The following is a 22,077-nucleotide window of genomic DNA, read 5'->3' as shown; positions in this document are numbered from 1 at the left end:
CACAAACTCTCTCATTTACAGTGGAGAAGTTTAGCTCCATGGATACCCTCAGAGACTGGTTAAAGTCGTGACATTTTTATGCTATCGTATAGATTTTCACATCAATTTCTAAACTGATAAATGGATTGTGATTCTCTGACTTTAGTCATGTGAAGGAAAATTGGAGATCATTATTTTGTCAGGGTTCACAATGATGCAGCTGGGATAAAATAACTAGGAGAACAGTGTAGAAACTACTGAAAACACAGGAGGAGTTTCTTCAAGTTTAAAATGGTGATATTTATTATCTAATTACAAGGTTGTCATAAGTATGTTTTAATATTTACATTACTTCTCTATTGTTTCTTATTCTGATATATTAACATATTTGTATGTTCTAATTTTAAAATATTCAGATTTCCTGGCATCAAATCAAAACCCACTTGATAAGTCTATCTCCCTCTAAAGTTATTGGTGTTTTTTGCTTGTTTGTTTGTTTGTTTTGTACCAGGAATTGAACCCAGGTGTGCATAAACACTGAGGTACATCCCAATTCCATCTAATATTTTTTTCAGAGATGTCCCAATGAGTTGCTTAGGGCCTTGCTAAGTTGCTGAGGCTTGGTTTCACTTGAGAACCTCTTGCCTACACCTCCTGAGCCAGTGGGATTATAGGTGTGCACCAGAGACCCAGCGTGGTGGTCATTTCTTAAAGCAGGTTGAGAACCTTGGCCTTAGAATATACCCTGCCATTCAATATCATAAAATAATATTACCTGTTAGAAATGTAAATAAAACTACCAATTTGAATATAAAAACATACATAATATCATTTAATAATATTTGTTTCATAACTAAAACTGTGTCTAGATTTGCATAATCACATTGAAATTTGACTTCTTGATAACTCAGTGTGATTCCTTTCTCCTGCAGACCTCTCACCAAAAGCAAACTAGTGTTGTAAATTTTGCTGTCTATGTTGGCGAGTCAGTATTGATTTACATATACACAAACTCTCTTCTCAAGAACTCAAAAAAAGAACCTATACCTCATCTAAATAGTAAACAATATAATGTACTACTTGACAACAACAAATATTTTTCAGTGTATCTGTGAAATAGAAACAATTGTGTCTAATGTTTTAAACAATACACAAAATTGCCAGAAAGAGTTGTCATTAAACTTGTAAGGTTTATATTATGATAATCTATTCAACATTCTTATGCCTCTTTCCATTTTGCATAAGTGAGAATCACTATGTAATATGTGGGTGTAGGTTTGTTGGTCAACTTCCACAATTTATGAATTTTTACTAATGCTATTGCACTCCTACATTTATTGTTCCAAAAACAAAAACCTCAAGTTCAAAAGTTATAATTTTCACCATTCTCAAGTTTGTAGAGCGGTAGCATTAATCAAGTGGATATTCTTAAGACACAATCATGTTGACTCAACTCTACAATTTTTTATTTTTCCAAAGTGACACTTTGTTTCAAATGTAAAAATTTCCCAAACATTCTTACCCAACACTAGCTACAGTCATTCCACTAAAAGTGTGAGAAATTAAAGCCATTAATATCACTGAATGAGCAAATTAATACAACTGGATATTTAGCTTTAATATATTTTCCAACACACGTTGCAACTGGCTACTACGTGTGCAAATGTTAAATATTTCTGCTGTGCAGCCTCCTCAGGGCACCTTTAATGTCCCTGTTCCTCAGGCTGTAGATGAAGGGGTTCAGCATGGGAGTGACCACAGTGTACATCACTGAGACCATTGTACCCTTCCTGGGAGAATGTGACAAAACTGAACCAAGATACACTCCAAAGCCTGTTCCATAAAATAAGCAAACAACTGCCAGGTGAGACCCACAGGTGGAGAAGGCTTTGTACATCCCACCTGAGGATGAGATTCTCAAAATGGAGGAAACAATTTTGTAGTAAGAGAAAAGGATCCCTGAGATGGGAAAAAAGCCATATATGACTCCCAGAAAGCTCTTGACAATATTATTAGAGAAAATGATAGAACAGGATAGATTGAGAAGTTCAGAAGGGTCACAGAAGAAATTAGCAATTTCCACATTCTTGTAGTTGGTGATTTGGAAAATCATGAAAATATGCACCTGGGATTCCAAAAGGCTAAAGAATAATGACACAAAAATTAAGAAGCCACATTTATGAGGGTTCATAATGACCAAATAATACAGGGGGTGACAGATGGCTACAAATCGGTCATAGGCCATGACAGTCAGAAGCATATAATCCATACACCCAAAAATGGTAAAAATAGACATCTGAGTCATGCAGCCCACATAGGAGATGACTCTTCTGTGTGTCTGAATGTTCCTGAGCATCTTTGGGACCGTGGTGGAGATGAAACTGATGTCAGACAAGGACAGGTTGGAGAGGAAGAAGTACATGGGGGTGTGGAGGTGGGAGTCAGAGCTGACAGCCAGGATGATGAGCAGGTTCCCACACACTGTGACCAAGTACATGGACAGGAACAGTCCAAAGAGGATGGGCTGCAGATATGGATCCTCTGAGAGTCCCAGGAGATGGAATTCTGATATGCCTGTTGAATTTTGTATGTCCATATTGGATGGACATCTTTAGAAAAATCAAACAGGGTAAGAAAAATGAAAACAGAAATACATCAGCAGTACATCAGCAGGCCCCCCTCACTCTGTGTGTATTCAAATTTAAGTGTGCACAAGGAAGCTGCTCACCCTGGATTTACACATGCCCTGAGCATAGCTCTCAGTAGTACCACACCCAGACTTACACACTCTCACTCTCTCCATCAGTCATGCCTCTTTCCACACCTTATTGGAGACATTGAACTGAGCAAATTTAGAAGCCAAGGAGCAGAAGAGAGAAGTTCATGATCCCAATTAAATATAGCATAATTTCTGATGGATATTGGGGGGGGGGAGTAATAACTTTCCCATTAAGTAAACAGGTAAATGATATTCTACTTCATGCCCACCAGGATAATTGGAATTAAGGAAAAGAAAATCAAACAAAACAGCAACTGTTGGTAAGTTGTGGATTACTGAGAAACATTGCACACTTTGTAAAACAGTAAAATGGTACAACCACTGTGAAAAATAGTATGGTAATTTCTCAAATAAATATAATATGCCCAAAGGAATTGAAAACAGATTTCAAAAGGATATAGGTACACCCATGTTCATAGCTGCATTACTAACAACAGCCAAAAGTTAGAAGCAACCTAAGTGTTCATCAGCAGGTGAACAGAGAAATTGTGACATATGTTTGTGAGTGTGTGTGTGTGTGTGTGCGTGTGTGTGTTGTGTAGTGGAATATCAGTCCATTTCAAAAGAAAGGAAATTCTGACATGTTACAACAGGGGTATAGCTAAGTGAGAATTTCAGGCTAAAGAAGTCAATGAAAAAAGGTAAATACTATATAACTCAATGTGTATGAAATACTTAAAGTAATCAGTTTCATAAAGAATTAGAACAACCATTAGAAAAGTGGTTGTCAGGGAACAATGGAAAAATAGAACAAGGACTTGCTTAATGGATGTACAGTTTCAGTTTTGCAAGATTGGTTGCACAGCAATGTGAGTGTACTTAACACTAGGAAACTATACCCCAAGTTGTTAAGATGATGCTGTGCATGTGTTATGCATGTTTTACTTCAATTGAGAGAATTTTAATGAAGAAAAGGAAAAAAGAATCTTTATAAAAGTTCATTAAGAAGGAGTTCAATTTACCTTGTTTTGTTCTAATAAATTGAGACAAATTTCTTTGATATATTCTTTTTAAGACACTACCTGGACTCCAATCTCCAAAACCGAGTTGAGAATAACAGCTCACAGACAGAAAGCATGGTTAGAGCCAGTTACCTTCAAGGGTTTTATTGTTCTTTTATTTTCTCATTTGCCTCCTCTGTAAATTTAAGCTTGTCCATTAAAGGCTATGTAATATAATACAAATATCCTTGTCATGGCACATTTATTTCAAGTTCCAATAAATATGATTGAGTTAAACGCACAAAATCAAGGATAAAACTGATTGCAAATGTGGCCAAAGTAGGTGATATTAAATTCATAACTGATAAGAAACATGTCGAATAGTTTATTTTTATGCAGGTTTCTTTGCATCAATCCACACAACATCAGCAGAATAACTGGGATATAAAACAGTCTTTTTCTTTTTTTCTTCTCCTTGATTCTGTCCTCCAGCTGACCTGTTAAAACTGCCCCATGGATTTATGATCTGAGTCCATCAAGTTTGCAGTTTAAGACTTAAAACCAAATAAAGTTCTGAAGCTCAGCATTTATTTCCAACCATACTATTTCCACTTCATGGACTGTCTGGAAAGGCATGCCTGACAGGTGGTTTGCAATTCTCTCACTTAAGCTACATGAGGGTAACTTGCTTCTTTATTTCTCTATTTTCACTGTGAGGGAATTGTCTAAATACAGTGTAATAATTACCTACCTGGGGTTCTTGTTATAAGAAATCATCTTTAAAAAATTTTTCAGGGCGGCCTAGAGGGTGGCTGCATTACGTGTTGCTCCAGAACTCAGGATTCAAGAGAGGAGATATTGAGACGCTTGGGACCAACTCAAAGTAGCCGGGTGACTCTCACCCCCTGGGGGGGCATCCCGGATGGGACGGGGGTCCCGGAAAGCAGGAAACTTTGTGAAGTAGAACTGCCGGCGAGGCGCCCCTCCCCCCGCTGGAGCGCCGTAGAGGAGGCCGCTCGGCACAGCGCTGGGACTCGGAGCAGCCACTGGGGCTCCGGCGGCTGCCCGGGGGAGGAGTGGCGGGGAGAACTGTGTGGACTCAGGACACCGGGGCCTGCCCTGAGGAGGAGGAGAGGAGCGTGGCCACTTGGATTCAGAGAGACTGCGCCAGAGCTGCAGGCGGTTGCCAGAGGAGAAGCTGCGCGGCGAGCTGTTTGGAATCAGAACAACGCTTCTGAACCCCGGGGCCTGCCCTGAGGACGAGGAGGAAGAGGAGCGGCCGCTTGGATTCGGGTGACTACACGGGAACTACAGGCGGTTGCCAGAGAAGGGGCTGCGTGGCGAGCTGTTTGGACTCTGACCACTTCTGAACCCCGGGGCCTGCCCGGAGGAGTAGGAGAAGGAGGAGAAGGAGCGCGGCGGGTCCTTTGGACTCGCAGTGACTGCATTAGCGCTCCAGGCAGCTGCTCAGAGGAGAAGGCGAGTGGTGAGTTGTTTGGTCTTAAAGTGACAGCTCCTGAACACAGGGGGGCTGCCTGGAGGAGAAGCGTGGTGGGACGCTTGGTCTTGAGGGGCCGCACCAGAGCTCCGGGCGGTGCCCAGAGGACCCGTGCAGCGGGTCACGTGGATTCAGAGCCACTCAGAGGGACTGCTCCTGAACACCCGGGGGGTTATCTGGAGAAGGAGGAGGAACGGGGAGGGTCACTTTGACTCGGAGTGATTGATTGCCCCGGGCTACGGGTGGTTGGTGGGAGGAGGAGGCACGAAGTGAGTTTCTTGGACTCCTAGTGACCGCACCGGCATACTGGGCGGCTGTCTGGAGGAAGAGGCGTGTGGCGGGTCTCTGGGACTCAGAGCGATTGTTCGGGGCCACAGGTGGGTGCTCAGAGGAGGGGCCACGCAGCCAGGCGATTAGGTGCAGAACAGGGTCCCAGGATCTAGGAGGCTTCTGGGTGGAATAGCCGCACAGAGACAGGCTTAGGGCGGAGCGAAGGTTCCAGGCCTATGGGCAAATTCTCTGAGGAGGGGCAGCCTAAGGAGATTCATCTGCGAAGGGTGAGGCTCCCAGGCCCAGGAGGTAGGGCCAGGCCCCTGGAAACTTTGCAGAGGAAGGCAGCCCAGCCCAGGCAGTAGCTGTAAATTGAGGGGAACCTCTAGGAGGAAACTGACCAGCGAGACCTCCCCACTGGGTGAGTCTTCCCTGCCTGGTGAGGTTTCCCCACAAGGACGGTAAAACCAGAGACACAGGCCCAAACAGGCCTTGCCTCAGCCCACAGCCTAGGTCCCCTTTGGATGACCATTGGTCAACAAGTGGAGGCACCTCTGCCCACTAGCAGGGAATATACCCCACCTGAAGGCCACCACTCCTAGAGAGGCAGCTTCCTTGTGGAGCACCGCATTATCAACTTCCTCCAAGACTTCAGCCTACTGAAGGCTAAGAGGGGATATATATAGAAATCTTCAGGGACATTGTAAATCAACAGAGGAAATCTGCAATATCTCAGCGGTCCACTGAGATCTGAACAACATGAGAAAACAAGGAAAGAAAATGCTGCAAACAAATCTAGATGTTACATCAATAAAACCCAATGACAGCATGGCAGAAGAAATGACAGAAAAGGAGTTCAGAATGTACATAATTAAAATGATCAGAGAAGCAAACGATGAGATGAAAGAGCAAATGCAAGCATTGAATGATGAGATGAAAGAGCAAATGCAAGCATTGATTGATCGCACCAATCGACAGTTAAAAGAGCAAATACAGGAAGCAAAAGATCATTTCAATAAAGAGTTAGAGATATTGAAAAAAAACCAAACAGAAATCCTTGACATGAAGGAAACAATAAACCAAATTAAGAACTCCATAGAAAGCATATCCAATAGGATAGAACACCTGGAAGACAGAACCTCAGACATTGAAGACAAAATATTTAACCTTGAAAACAAAGCTGAACAAACAGAGAAGATGGTAAGAAACCATGAACAGAATCTACAAGAACTATGGGATATCATGAAAAGGCCAAATTTAAGAATTATTCGGATTGAGGAAGGCCTAGAGAAACAAGCCAAAGGAATGAACAACCTATTCAATGAATTAATATCAGAAAATTTCCCAAATCTGAAGAATGAAATGGAAAATCAAGTTCAAGAGGCTTACAGGACTCCAAATACACAAAATTACAACAGACCCACACCAAGGCACATTATAATGAAAATACCTAACATACAAAATAAAGACAGAATTTTAAAGGCTGTGAGAGAAAAGAACCAAATTACATTCAGGGGGAAACCAATACGCATATCAGCAGATTTTTCAATCCAGACCCTAAAAGCTAGAAGGTCCTGGAACAACATTTTTCAAGCCCTGAAAGAAAATGGATGCCAACCAAGAATCTTATACCCAGCAAAACTTACCTTCAAATTTGACGATGAAATAAAATCCTTCCATGATAAACAAAAGCTAAAAGAATTTACAAAAAGAAAGCCAGCATTACAGAACATTCTCAACAAAATATTCCATGAGGAAGAGATGAAAAACAAAGAAGCAAATCAGCAAAGGGAGGAATTATCCTAAAGGAATTGTCAAATAAAGGAGGAAACAAGTTGTGTCAAACAAATAAATAAACAAAATTTTAAAAATGAACCAAATGACCGGGAAACCAAATCATTTCTCTATAATAACCCTGAATGTTAATGGCGTGAATTCATCAATTAAAAGACATAGACTGGCAGACTGGATTAAAAAGAAAGATCCAACAATATGTTGCCTGCAAGAGACTCACCTCATAGAAAAAGATACCCATAGATTAAAGGTGAAAGGATGGGGAAAAACATACCATGCACATGGACTCAGCAAAAAAGCTGGAGTATCCATCCTCATTTCCGATAATGTGGACTTCAAGCCAAAGTTAGTCAGAAGGGATAAAGAAGGTCATTTCATACTGCTTAAGGGAAGCATAAATCAGCAAGATATAACAATCATAAACATCTATGCCCCAAACAGTGGCTCATCTATGTATGTCAAACAAATCCTTCTCAATTTCAGAAACCAAATAGACCACAACACAATAATACTAGGTGATTTTTAACACGCCGCTCTCACCACTGGACAGATCTTCCAGACAAAAATTGAACAAAGAAACCATAGATCTCAACAACACAATCAATAATTTAGACTTAACGGACATTTATAGAATATTCCATCCAACCAAGAGTGAATACACTTTCTTCTCAGCAGCACATGGATCCTTCTCTAAAATAGACCATATATTATGCCACAAAGCTAATGTTAGCAAATACAAGAAGATAGAGACACTAGCATGTATTCTATCAGATCATAATGGATTGAAGTTAGAAATAAATGAAAGAGTAAAACACAGAAACTATTCCAACATCTGGAGATTAAACAATATGCTATTATATGATGAATGGATAACAGAAGATATTAGGAAGGAAATTAAAAAATTCTTAGAGGTAAATGAGAACAAAGAAACATCATATCAAAATCTCTGGGACACTATGAAAGCAGTACTTAGAGGGAAATTTATTTCATGGAGCGCATTTAATAAAAGAAGTAAAACTCAACAAATAAACAACCTGACACTACAGCTCAAAGCCTTAGAAAAAGAAGAACAGAACAGCACCAAAAGTAGTAGAAGACAGGAAATAGTTAAACTCAGAGCTGAAATCAATGAAATTGAAACAAAAGAAACAATACAAAAAATTGACAAAATAAATAGTTGGTTCTTCGAAAAAATAAACAAAATTGATAAACCTTTAGCCACACTAACAAAGAGAAGACGAGAGAAAACCCAAATCACTAAAATTCGGAATGAACAAGGAAATATCACAACAGACAGGATGGAAATACAAAACATAATTAGAAGCTATTTTGAAAATCTATACTCCAACAAAATAGAAAATTTCGAAGACATCAACAGGTTTCTAGAGACATATGAATTGCCTAAACTGAATGAGGAGGACATAAACAATTTAAATAGACCAATTTCAAGTACTGAAATAGAAGAAGTCATCAAAAGCCTACCAACAAAGAAAAGTCCGGGACCAGATGGGTTCTCAGCCGAGTTCTACAAAACCTTTAAGGAAGAGCTCATTCCAATACTTCTCAAAGTATTCCATAAAATAGAAGAGGAGGGAACCCTCCCAAACTCATTCTATGAAGCCAATATCACACTGATACCCAAACCAGACAGAGACTCATCAAGGAAAGAAAATTTCAGACCAATATCCTTAATGAACATCGACGCAAAAATTCTCAACAAAATTTTAGCAAATCGCATACAAAAACATATTAAAAAGATAGTGCACCATGATCAAGTGGGTTTCATCCCAGGGATGCAAGGTTGGTTCAACATCAGGAAATCAATAAACGTAATTCACCATATTAATAGACTTAAAGTCAAGAATCACATGATTATTTCAATAGATGCAGAAAAAGCATTTGATAAAATACAGCACCCCTTCATGCTCAAAACACTAGAAAAAATAGGGATAGTGGGAACATTCCTTAATATTGTAAAGGCCATTTATGCTAAGCCCACGGCTAATATCATTCTAAATGGTGAAAAACTGAAAGCATTCCCCCTAAAAACTGGAACAAGGCAGGGATGCCCTCTTTCACCACTTCTATTCAACATCGTTCTTGAGACTCTGGCCAGAGCAATTAGACAAACCAAAGAAATTAAAGGGATACGAATTGGAAAAGAAGAACTCAAACTATCCCTGTTCGCTGATGACATGATTATATATTTAGAGGAACCTGGAAATTCCACCAGAAAACTCTTAGAACTCATAAGTGATTTCAGTAAAGTAGCAGGTTACAAGATCAATGCCCATAAATCCAACGCATTTTTATACATAAGTGATGAATCTTCAGAAAGAGAAATTAGGAAAACTACCCCATTCACAATAGCCTCGAAAAAAATAAAATACTTGGGAATCAATCTCACAAAAGAGGTGAAAGACCTCTACAATGAGAACTATACAACACTAAAGAAAGAAATTAAAGAACACCTTAGAAGATGGAAAGATCTTCCATGTTCTTGGATAGGAAGAATTAATATTGTCAAAATGGCCATACTACCTAAAGTGCTATACAAATTCAATGCAATTCCAATTAAAATCCCAATGACGTACCTTACAGAAATAGAGCAAGCAATTATGAAATTCATCTGGAAGAATAAGAAACCCAGAATAGCTAAAGCAATCCTTAGCAGGAAGAGTGAAACAGGGGGTATTGCAATACCAGATCTTCAACTCTACTACAAAGCAATAGTAACAAAAACGGCATGGTATTGGTACCAAAATAGAAAGGTAGATCAATGGTACAGAATAGAGGACACGGACACAAACCCAAATAAATACAATTTTCTCATACTGGATAAAGGGGCCAAAAATATGCAATGGAGAAAAGATAGCCTCTTAACAAATGGTGCTGGGAGAATTGGAAATCCATATGCAACAGAATGAAACTAAACCCATATCTCTCACCATGCACGAAACTAAACTCAAAATGGATTAAGGACCTCGGAATCAGACCAGAGACCCTGCAGATTATAGAAGAAAAAGTAGGTCCAAATCTTCACCTTGTTGGTCTAGGACCAGACTTCCTTAACAGAACTCCCATAGCACAAGAAATAAAAGCTAGAATCAACCACTGGGATAGATTCAAACTAAAAAGCTTTCTCTCAGCAAAGGAAACTATCAGCAATGCGAAGAAAGAGCCTACAGAGTGGGAGAATATCTTTGCCAATCATACTTCAGATAGAGCACTAATCTCCAGAATCTATAAAGAATTCAAAAAACTCTACTCCAAGAATTCAAATAGTCCAGTCAACAAATGGGCTAAGGAAATGAATAGACACTTCACAGAAGAAGATCTACAAGCAATCAACAAACATATGGAAAAATGTTCAACATCTCTAGTAATAAGAGAAATGCAAATCAAAACCACCCTAAGATTCCATCTCACCCCAATTAGAATGGCGATTATCAAGAATACGAGCAACAACAGGTGTTGGCGAGGATGTGGGGAGAAAGGTACACTCATACATTGCTGGTGGGGCTGCAAATTAGTGCAGCCACTGTGGAAAGCAGTGTGGAGATTCCTTAGAAAACTTGGAATGGAACCACCATTTGACCCAGCTATCCCACTCCTTGGCCTATACCCAAAGGACTTAAAATCTGCATACTACAGAAATACAGCCACATCAATGTTCATAGCTGCTCAATTCACAATAGCCAGACTGTGGAACCAACCTAGATGCCCTTCAATTGATGAGTGGATAAAGAAACTGTGGTATATATATACTATGGAATATTACTCAGCCATAAAGAATGATAAAATTATGACATTTGCAGGCAAATGGATGAAATTGGAGAATATCATGCTAAGTGAGATAAGCCAATCTCAAAAAGCCAAAGGACGAATGATATCGCTAATAAGTGGAGGTTGACACATAATGGGGGGGAGGGAAGGGTTAGAGTTAGGGTTAGGGAGGGGGGCAAGTATGGAGGAAGGAACTACTGTATAGAGGGTAAAGAGGGGTGGGAGGGGTGGGGGGAAGGGAAAAAATAACAGAATGAATCAAACAACATTGCTCTATGTAAATTTATGATTATACAAATGGTATGCCTTTACGCCATGTGCAAACAGAGAAACAACATGTATCCCATTTGTTTACAATAAAAAAATAAAAATAAAAAATAAAAAAATAAAAAGGGAAAAAAAAAAAAAAATTTTTCAGCTACCTAACTAGTGGTTCTGGCTCACTTATTGTTAAAGTCACCTGTGGGTATTTTAGGATGTTCATATACCCTGACATCAGGTCAACACAGTTTAATCATCATATCTCCATGTGGATTCCTCAGTAGTCTCTTCTTACACCAGAGATGGAAACCACTGTCTACCAACATCCCGCCACTTACACCATGTTCCATGATATGTTTCCTTCTCTTAATATCAATAATAGGAAACCACCTATATTAAAGCACATGGATTTGATAATGCTAATCTCAAAACTAACATTGGCTAGAAAGATTTCAACAATTACCTGAGAAATTTGAGTTCTTTTTAAGATAGGAATTTTGGATAAGGAGGGAAATATTGAATATTGAAGGAAACATCCACAACACGTTGAGATGAAGAAAACACTGTTGTACATCTGGAGCCAGGTGCCCTTGCCCCATAACCTTGGCTCATGCCCCTGTAAAATGGGGGAAATACACAAGTGCAGGGAAACCTGGTGTGAAATCATGCAGCTCTACCCTGGTCCCAACACCGAATTGGTCCCTGATACAGCTTTTCTACAAACATGGACCCCCAGCCCAAGACACCACTGCTTCTCACCCTCATGACTGCCCACATTCTCCCTTGAATGTGTACCTACCTTCCTAAATAAACCTGTGTTTATCCCTTTGTCTAGCTCATGGTGAAATTCATCTCAGTCTCTGGACCCCATTGGTCCAGAATTGAGCTCCCCCTCTCCTCTGGAAACTCCTTAGACCCTTCTCAGAAACATTTCTTCTCTTGTTACATTACTATCTTTGCTGATTTCACCCTCCTGCAAAGCTGTCTCCCAAGCACACGTACTCCATAAAAGGGAGTAGTGATATTCTGTTGATGCTTCCCTGTGAATATTCATTTATGTTCTCATAAAGGATTCCATAATAATTTACCTAAAGAGTACCCAAATCTCATGTATGTAGTCCCCAACACAATACCCTGTGCCCCTGAAGGGACTAGTTTTTATTAATCTGAGGCTTTAATTTTTGAAGAACATTTATCTACCTTAAAGACTTTATCCTATGCAAAGAATTACCTGAAGAAAAGACATCATTTGACCAGTAAGATTTTTAATATGACAATCATTGCAAAACTCTTTTTCCCAATCCATGTCACACAAATAAGAGTGTCTGTATCATTTGTTGGCAGGGAATAGGTGTTTGATTTCCAAAGAAAAATCCTTTTCCAAATTCACTATTAAGGAGCTACATTTATTTCTCAATTTTAAAAAGCAGTCATTATAGTTATACTTATTAGTTGGGTTCATTTTTTTCTGTTTTCTCATAATTATTGGTCTGTTAAAATTGTACATAATGGTGAGATTTATTGTTACATATTCACACATGCACATTATACAATGACATAATTTGGCCAAAATAATTTCCTAGTATTTCCCGCTTCTCTCCGATCCTCTCTCCCCTATAAGTTTTGCTCCACCATGCTAACATCTCTTTGATTTTTTAAGAGCATTATATTCATACCTAGTGGTTGTGTTCATCTCAGCATAGTCATATGCCCATGGAATTTGATTCACTCCTGTTCAGGCTCCATCTTTCCTCTTAGGCCTCCCATGCTCCCTCCATCTACTCCCTTTCCTCTACTCTTCTGATCTTCCTTTGGCTCACTTATTCATTATGCTTTATTGGTGCTTTCTCCATATACATAACATGGAATTTTCCTTGGAACATTTATCTATGCACACACTGTGATTTTGTTAAGATTCTTTCCACCTTTCCTCCCTTTTCACATTCTTCCTCCTTCCCTCGTGACTTCCTTCTTCTACCCACTGACCTTCCCTATATTTTATGTTATCTAATGCCCTTTCTATTCTCCCCCCTTACTTTGCTCTTGCTCACCAACTTAGAGAAAACACTTGAGTCTTGCTTATCTCACTTTGGACTATTCCCTTAGCATGATGTTATCACTTCCCATCAGTTTTTACTAGCTAATGCTGTAATTTCATTCTTCTTTAAGACTAAGTAAAAGACCACTGGGATACATGCCACATTTAATTAATCCATTTATATGATGGGTATATTGACAGGTTTCATAAACTATTTTATCACCACTTAAAATTTTTTTTTTTTCTGGCTTTGCTAGCAAAGGTGAAACACAGAGTTTGTTTGTCCCTGAGCCATCAGGGGGAAATAGAAGGATTTTAAAGAGATGATTCAATATCTACATTCCATCTGTACTTTGAGGTCTGTGGTTGGAATTGACTTGTTACGTTGGGATATAGCCATTTCTTGCATTTTTGGCATCACCCAGAAGTCTGCATTACTACATTGCTGTTGGGGGGTGAATGGGCTCAAGGACCCAGAACTCAGTCAAGGATGGGGATGAAGGTCATCCTGCTTCCTCTGAGGTTAGGAAAAGGGAGGAGGAGAAGAGAAAAAAATAAATCTGTTTTCAAATCAGCCTCAGGATTAGGGCAGCAAGGGCTATATTCAAAGCAGGAAGTGGACCACTGTTACTTTTTCTCAGTGTTAATTTCCACCTTCCATTTCTATGGAAAAAATGGGCAAGGGTCATCTCCAAGATGCTTCCTGTGCAGAGAGGGCAAAGGCTGGAGTAAGGGACCCAAAATCCTTGTTGCCTGTCAGATGGGGCTGGAGCACGTAAGGATATTTAGCATCAGGGCAGCCTGGAGGGCCATGCTGGAAGGGAGTGGGTGACTGGATGAGTGATGCTAAGGCAGGAAGCATGTTGCAGCAGACCTCAGCTGAGCAGGTCTGGTTTCCTTTCTCTGGTCGGCAAGTGTAGCTGGAATCACAGAGTGTGTACTGGCAGGAGGTCCAAGGGGACTGGTTGTGCTTGGGGTGAGAAGTTTCTCTGAGTATTTAATGTAGGCAAGAATTTCTTCTCAGAGGTGGGAACAGGCAATCTGTCATATGCAAAAACCTTGCCTTGATCCTTTTCCTACCAGGATGTATTCAGGAGTTCTGAGCACAGGATATTGTGGACCCTGGCCTGTCTCCTTATCATTATCACAATGCCATCAGAGAAGTGGGTTTCTCTCTGCCTGTTGTACCCAGAGGTGACTTATGAGTCCTGTTGGTACACTAGAAATATTGAATTTCAGTGGAGGGAGACCTTTACATCCTTTTCTTTAGGCTTTGCAGAGGCTGCCAGCAAACCTGGAGATGACATTAGTATCTGTCCCTCCTAGGCATTATACACCAAAGGGCATCACCTACTAGCCGTGATGGTTTGTGTGAGGTTGCCCCTCCACCCACTGATGCTTTTTGTTTTCTTACATCCAAGGCTCTTTCTCTCATGAAAGTCGCGTTCACTATACAGAGATTCCACTCTCCACAAAACCCAGCAGGGTCAGGAATTTGAGAGGGCTGTTTTCAAGCATGTAGGAGCACCTGGTGAGCTCCAAGGAGGTTCTGGGTGGGGCCAAACAACATGATCTGTGCTGAATGATCATCAGCCTCCCCTGCTGTTATCTCTCCTGTGACCTGTAACTGTTCTTCCACAGTGAATGAAGCAGACACCCCCACTTCTCTGCCCTGTGAACCCCAGGAATCCCACATGGAAGAGAACAGTGGTCAAAGCTCTATTTTCGCAGTAACCCGGAAGAGAAATGACTGGTGGGATTGTTGGTGATACAGCCTGCAAGTATTCTCCTACATGATGCCCTGTGTCTATGGTCAAACAGACCAAGGCAAGTAAGATCACTGCAAAGGAGTAGAAATTACATAGGATAATATTCACAGATACTTAACATAAAGCAATAATAAATAGGACTGCACATAGTTAGAGCAGGGTGGTGTGCATGAAATGAGACAAGTGGCCTCCAACTCATTGCTCAGCACCTGAGCCTGGAAGCTGTGCACCTCAGTTCATGGTGCACTGGCTTCTTTCATGCTCCTCATTATCCCTATCACCAGCATCATTGTGCTGTCATAGAGCTTAGGAAATACTTGTGAAGGACCCATTTTGTGCTGTTGTAGGTGAAATTGTTATAGGAAATAGAACCAGTTTGTGTGAAGAACACTTGCTAATTAACATATATTATACCCCAGCAAAACTGAAAAAAAAAAAAATCCCAAACATCATACATTAAAATTGACACACTGAAATCCTCCCACCTGGACATTCAAACTGTGATATTCGCACTTGCGATACAGAAAAAATACCTTCAATCTTTCTTGCTGTATCGCAAGGCTCCCTGTACACTTAGAGGATTAGGCTGCTTCTCTGCTTGGTCATGACAAAGGAGTGCAAATCCAAAGACCCACCCATACCTGGTGGCCAACAAAGACTCAGACTCTGTGGCCAGCATTTCTAAAAATATGCCGTCAGCTGGGAGCTTCTTGATGCAGAACAACAGCAGGAGACACAGCCACACAGTTCACTGGGTGAGAACCATCCACTGAAGGGCAGCAGGCACAGGTTGACTGTGGACTAATATATGACCTTTGAGCTCAATACACAGAGCTTGTAATTAGACTAATTGGTCCATGCAATGCTCTTCTCTAAGGAATTCTCAACATTAGTAGGAAGAGGAAGAAATGACAATGAAGTTCCACTCACGATTTGTACCCTTCTTGCAATTGGGAGGAATCTTGTGGATTCAATTTTCTTCTCTCACTTCTAGTTTTTTAGAGATACATGAGCTTTTGAGGTCCAGTCTTAGTTAACTTACAAACTAAAATTTTACTATTTGAACCTTTAGAAGTCTGTGCTTCAATGACAGTTATTTGGTCATGAACATGTTTTCAGTTCAGTATTCAGTCATTAAGAAATAGTGGGTCTACTGATCCAAGTGATTTTCAAAGTACTCTGCAACACTGGAATCATGTGAAACTCTAAAGTGTGCCTCAGACAAAGCTCTAAGGTTTCTATCACTTCCCTCTGTTCCCACCTTCTTCTCCTAGGCTCATGGACTTCTCTGCCATTGTTTCTGAGTAACTGACTGTTAAGAGTTATTATGTTGCTCACGTGTCCATGACAGAAGCAGAAACAAGAGCTGCTCTGTCCTGTCTCTATGGGGCATTCCTGAGTAGGATGGAGGTAAAGAGAGGAGAGCACCAGGGTATTAAAACCCACTGAACATAGCCAGAACCTATGCACAGAGCAGGGGTCTGTTCCATGCTTACCATCCTTTTAATTTTTATCCCTCTGTGCCTAAAATGGTATGAGCCCTGGGGATTCAAAATGAAAGGGAGATGGTCACTTTAACCAAATATGAGGTATTGCATTCATAAGGGGAGTATGAAAATGTAGCATTACAAAAATAGGTAAAGAGTAACTTCAGGACACGGAATATTCCTGTTGAATAGTGTGAAGATTAGCAGTTCAATATTCATAATAACTATCTGTCTTGCATATACACATATTTTATGCTTTCCTTATTGATCATTCATACAGGGAGCAAATGTTTTCTGTTTAATCTGGTTTCAACACCATTGTATCAACTAAAAATCATCTTGGATGACATTGTTGAACATTAGAGACACTGACGACCTGCCCTTTGGTCAGGAAGGAATGAATCCAGCCAAGAACAGCCAAAAGTAAAGCGTGAGTCTCTGCATGTGATGCACTCACCATTTTCACTGTTGTCCAACAGTCAGCGAGCTTTCAGCAGAGTCCAGAGGTCTTAGCTGCAGGCACAGCTATTGGACATTCTATACCTTTCCCAGATTCCTAAGTAGTAATCAAACCCAGTTGGACTGTGGCTCCTCTCTGCATGGAGAGGGCTGATTTCCAGAATATAGGAGGCCATGGCAGCTTGAAGGATGTCCTGGCATGGAGAAACAGCGAGGTCTGTGCTGGACACTTGTGTCCACTGGATTATAGATCTTTTCCCATCTCAGCCGTTCTCCCACAAGTGGTGCAGCTTGTGCCACTGACAGATCTGTCCTTAGATCCATCAGAAATTCCAAAAGGAAGTACACAGATAACAGGGTCTCATCATTCAGTGACAGGAAAAGAAGCACATGGCTTCTTATGAAGGTGGTAACCTGCAGCCCTGTCCTGCCACGATGCCATGTGCCTCACGTCCGCAGTGTATTCAGACATAGTCAGTTATTCAACCTAATCACTTAATTCAATCACATGAACATCTGAGCTACTTTCCATTCTATCCATTAAAATTTTCTGACATTTGTACCTGGAGAGAACTGTGCACATGAATTTGAACTCTCCACATAAAATGCAGACTCATCACCTGGCACTCAGGAGTCTCTCCTAGATGATCATATATTTGGATGTTATCCTCATCCAGGTCCTCCTCCTCCTCTTCACTGTCATATGACTTTTAGATTGCTTAGCCCACATTTAAAGGGGCACCTTTTCTCCTCTTGTGGATGACAGTGCATGGCAGGAAGAGTCAGTGTGGGAAAAAGACAAGATTTCCCATGAGCTCTTTGCTGCACTCACCACAACCAAGAGTATGAACTCACAGTGTCTCACTGATCTGTACCTTGTTCTCCCCTCTGGGCAGACAATCTGCATGTTCCTGCTGATGGAGAAGAAGTAATGCTCTGGAGTGTCCTTCCTCACCCTTCCTCTCCCACAGCACTTATTGATTCACACTGGGGCTCTGCTGACAATGGACTAAGCAGGTCAGAACCAAAGCACAAAAGTTTCTGGTGCCCAGTGACCCCCATGTCGGCCTCATGGTGTCAACACAGGCTCAGATAGGAGCTTCCTGAGGCAGACACCCCAGGCAGGAAGAGAAAGCAAAGGAGCCCACTGCACTGGAGTCCTCAAGCCCATGGGCTGGAGGCACAGGCTGATTATTGACTATCCTGTGACCTTGGAGGCTCAGTGCACAGGGTTCCTAACTCACCAAGTAGTTGAAGCACATCAGAAACTCTAAGAGCTTCCTAATATTAAGGATGGAAGCATATTAATGATGGAAGCAGAGCAGTAGCAATTGAACATCAACAAATGTTTATCAGTTCATCTTTACTGATGAAGAGGGTCTTCTGAACTGTGAATTTTTCATTTCTTTTGTAAAAAAAAGTTTTTAATTTTGTACTAATATTATTATGGAAATTTTAATTTAAATAAAGTTAGAATCCATTCACAAGTATGGAGCTCAACAGAATTAATCACATAAACATTCTTAAGAGAAATTCACCATCATCATCTCAAAAAAATTTTTTTATCATTCCAAGTGATACTTTGTAACCAATGTGCAAACTTCCCTAATGTACCTTTATAAAACTGGCTATAGTCATTCCACTGAAATCATGTGAGAAATGAAAGTCATTAATACTTATAAAGGGGGAAATTAACAAGACAGGATGTTAAATTCTGCTGAATTTCCAAACAAATATTGCAACTTGATGTGACATATGACAACATTAGACATTTCTTCTGTGCATACTCCATAGAGCACTTAAATGTTCATGTTCCTAGGCTGTAGCTGAAGGATTCAGAATGGAAGTGACAATTGTGTACATCACTGAGGCCACTGCCCCCTTCCTATGGCAATGTGATGCAGCTGAATCAAGGAACAATCCAATGCCTATTCCATAAAATTAGCAAACAACTCCCAGGAGAGACCCACAGGTGAAGAAGGATTTGTATTTCCCACCTGTTGATGGGATTCTCAGAATGGAGGAAATAATTTAATGTAAGAGAAAAAAATCTCTAAAACGGGGAAGATGTCATATATGACACCAAGGAAATACTCGATAAAGTTCTTAGAGTAGATGATAGAACAGAAAAGATTCAGAAGTTCAGTAGAGTCAAAAAAGAAACTAGAAATTACCACATTCCTGAAGTTGATAATTTTAAGATCATCAAATTGTGCAACTGGGAGTCCAAAAGACTGCAAAAATGACACCAAAATTGAGAAGTCACAGAGGTGAGGGTTCATAATGCCTGGATAATGTAGGGAATGACAGATGGCCACAAATGGCATAGGCCATCACAGTCAGAAGCATATAATCCATACAGACAAAAAAGGGAAAAAGAGACATCTGTCAGGCAGCCCACATAGGAGATGACTCTGCTGTGAGTTTGAATGTCCACAATCATCTTTGGGACTGTGGTGGATATGAAACCAATGTCAGCCAAGGACAGGTTGGCAAGGAAGAAGTACATGGGTGTGTGGAGTTGGGAGTCAGAGCTGACAGCCAGGAGGATTAGCAGGTTCCCAAGCACTGTGAACAGGTACATGGACAGGAACAGCCTGAAGAGGATGGACTGCAGGTCAGGTCCCCTGAGGGACTATGAGAAGGTATTAAGAACCATGGGTTAGATTTTGTGCTTCTGCATTCCTCAGACACCTTTTGAAAAGTTGAATAGGTTGAGAGAAAGAAACTCTCTCATTTAAGCCACTAAAGAGAAAGGGGTTCATTGCTTGTCAGTACTCACTATGCTCACATTGGAAAATAATGCAAAAGAGAACAGTATAGGAAATAATGTGCACATTTCTGAGTAATTTCCATTGTTGGCAAGTAGTTACCTTCCTTGTGTGATTGTTATAAGAAATTATTTTTTACCATTTCCAACTACATATCTAGTCGTTCTGTCTTATTGTTATTTCACTTGTGGATATTTTAGAATATCCACATACTAGACTGTCACACCAAAACCAATTTAATCAGCATAACTGCATTTGAAGTTCTCAGTGGTTCTTTCCTACACCAGAGTTGGAAACCACTGTCTAAAATCATCCTGGCACTTAGAACACTCTCTATGAATATTACCTTCTCTTATTGTTGGTAACACCCACATCCTGTGTTTCAATATAGGAATTTGACAGCTCCTGTCTCAGAACAGCATTTGGATAGAGAGATCTGAACAATTACCTGAAAAAATGAGTCTTAGTATCCCTTCCTGATTCTCCTGCAAACCTGACTCCAAGACACAACTAGTTTCATAAACTGGGGAGATGAAATTTTCTGTTGATGTCAGTGGTCATTCTTGTACCCACTATAATATAAAGTTGTTCCCCCTGCCCTTTCCGATGAAGTCATTTCCCTGCCTCTGAACTTCTTATCAGTCTGTGAACATCCTAGTTAGGTATTGGTTCATCAGTCAGCTGGCAAGTATCCTTCTCCATTACTGGTCCCATTAACCTGGGGAATTCAACTGCTTAAGAATAGCTCCCCTGCCATTTTCTCTCTCTCTTATTCTCCTCACATTCATGCTTTCTCTCTCCTACTCACTTTCTTTCTCTCTCCTCCTCCCTTTTCACACTCTCTCTTGAGTGTGCTCTCTCTCTTTTCTCCTCATTTTCTCTCTCACCATGCAGGGAGACACTCTGTTTGCTTAATATACTCCCTTATGTGAGTTCCCGTGTCCAGAGTGGTTTCTGGGTTCTTACAGCCATAAACAGTTTTTCATTAAAAATTACCAAAAGAGTGCCTGAAGGTCAGTTAAATAGTCCAGAACATGTAATGGTTAATTTGAATTGTCAACTCGACTGGATTAAGAGATGCCAATGAGTAAGAGGCCTCTGGGTGAGTCAAGGTGGGTGTGTCTAGGAATGATTGGCATGAGGGATAGGCACTGAGGTGGACCCCTCCCTAAGCATGTGAAGCACCGCCCAGTAGGATGGAATAAAAGCTGGAAGAACAAGGGTGCAGACACAGATGCAAGCTCAGCTCTTCTTGAATTGGTTCTTGGTTGCTTCTTCAATCATCTGAGGATATTGGACTCCTGCTTCTTCACTCTTCCAAAGCAGTGTCTGCCAGTGATTCTCCAGGTTGTTTCCAGAAGCTTTGGTCTTGGACTAGGGTAGCACTGTTGATCTATCTTGTTCTGGGGCTTCTGTGTCTTGGACTGTGCAGTTACTGCTTCTTTCAGCTCTCCAGCTGCAGATGGCAATTTTGGACTATTCAATTTCTGGTCCTGTAAGCCAGTCTAATAAATCCCCTTTTATAATCACACTTCATGTTGATTCTGTTCCTCTGAGAACCCTGACTAATACAACAGCACAACATGTATTGCCCCTGAAATGTACTAGTGACATCATGAGGCATTCATTCCTTCTGTAGCACACATTCATCTACTTCAGTCTTGATCTCATGGAGGGTATTGCCTGAAGAAAGGACATAGTTTAACTCATAGGTGTATTAATAAAACAATCATTTCAAAGTCCTTCTGCTGTCTCTATCATGGAACACAAATAACAATGTTGTATAATATGTTGACCTGGGATGGGTGTTTGATTTTCAATGGAACACGCATGTCCAAATTTACTACTAATGACCTACATATTTGACTCTATAGAAACAACCATTATCACTTATATCTTCTCAATCTAATATGCATCATGAAAATACAGTTGCACCCTAACTAGGAATATTCTCTCCTTGACTCCTGAAGAAATTTCAACTTGTGCAGGGAATACTATTTCCTTCTGGTTCCAGCAGAAGAGATGGTGCCCTGGGCTAGAGTCAGGGAGCCCACATTTCAGACCCACATCACACCTAGAGGGAGTGCACACTGTGTGGATCTCTCCTCCTCTTCCTGCTCACTGATTCATGGAAACATGGAAATTACTCTATGTGCACAACATGCACAACATCAAAGGGACTTTTGAATTCAATAAATATTTGGTCATCGTGATTTTAATAAACAAATTCCATGATTAGGCCATT

The 22,077-nt window shown here is 40.6% G+C and overlaps 2 protein-coding genes across 4 annotated transcripts in view; both read right to left on the bottom strand.

Annotated features, from left to right (window-relative positions):
- The window catches only part of LOC306646095 (olfactory receptor 7E24-like), a gene marked incomplete at its 3' end in the record, with an annotated part of 85,990 nt that extends 69,854 nt beyond the window's left edge, over positions 1 to 16,136 (bottom strand). For both annotated transcript variants that reach the window (XR_013759815.1, XR_013759816.1), the window contains exon 1: positions 15,649 to 16,136. The remainder of the gene's footprint in view (positions 1 to 15,648) is intronic.
- On the bottom strand, positions 1,056 to 20,381 carry LOC306646147 (olfactory receptor 7E178-like). Of its 2 annotated transcripts, XM_079114601.1 has the most exons (3): positions 20,281 to 20,381; positions 17,060 to 17,975; positions 1,056 to 2,588 (listed from the first exon to the last, which is right to left on the bottom strand). In XM_079114601.1, exon 3 carries the CDS (start codon positions 2,573 to 2,575, stop codon positions 1,646 to 1,648), a length of 930 nt encoding a protein of 309 aa, XP_078970727.1. In that variant the 5' UTR covers positions 2,576 to 2,588; positions 17,060 to 17,975; positions 20,281 to 20,381; the 3' UTR covers positions 1,056 to 1,645. The 2 variants fall into 2 exon arrangements, with proteins under 2 accessions (XP_078970727.1, XP_078970728.1); XM_079114602.1 differs by lacking the exon at positions 17,060 to 17,975 and having other exon boundaries at positions 20,281 to 20,309.
- Positions 20,382 to 22,077: the final 1,696 nt, after the last annotated feature.

This window comes from Sciurus vulgaris, assembly GCF_902686455.1.
Source record: "Sciurus vulgaris genome assembly, chromosome: 16".
Taxonomy (NCBI): Eukaryota; Metazoa; Chordata; class Mammalia; order Rodentia; family Sciuridae; genus Sciurus; species Sciurus vulgaris.
This window is presented reverse-complemented; position numbering and strand designations above follow the sequence as displayed.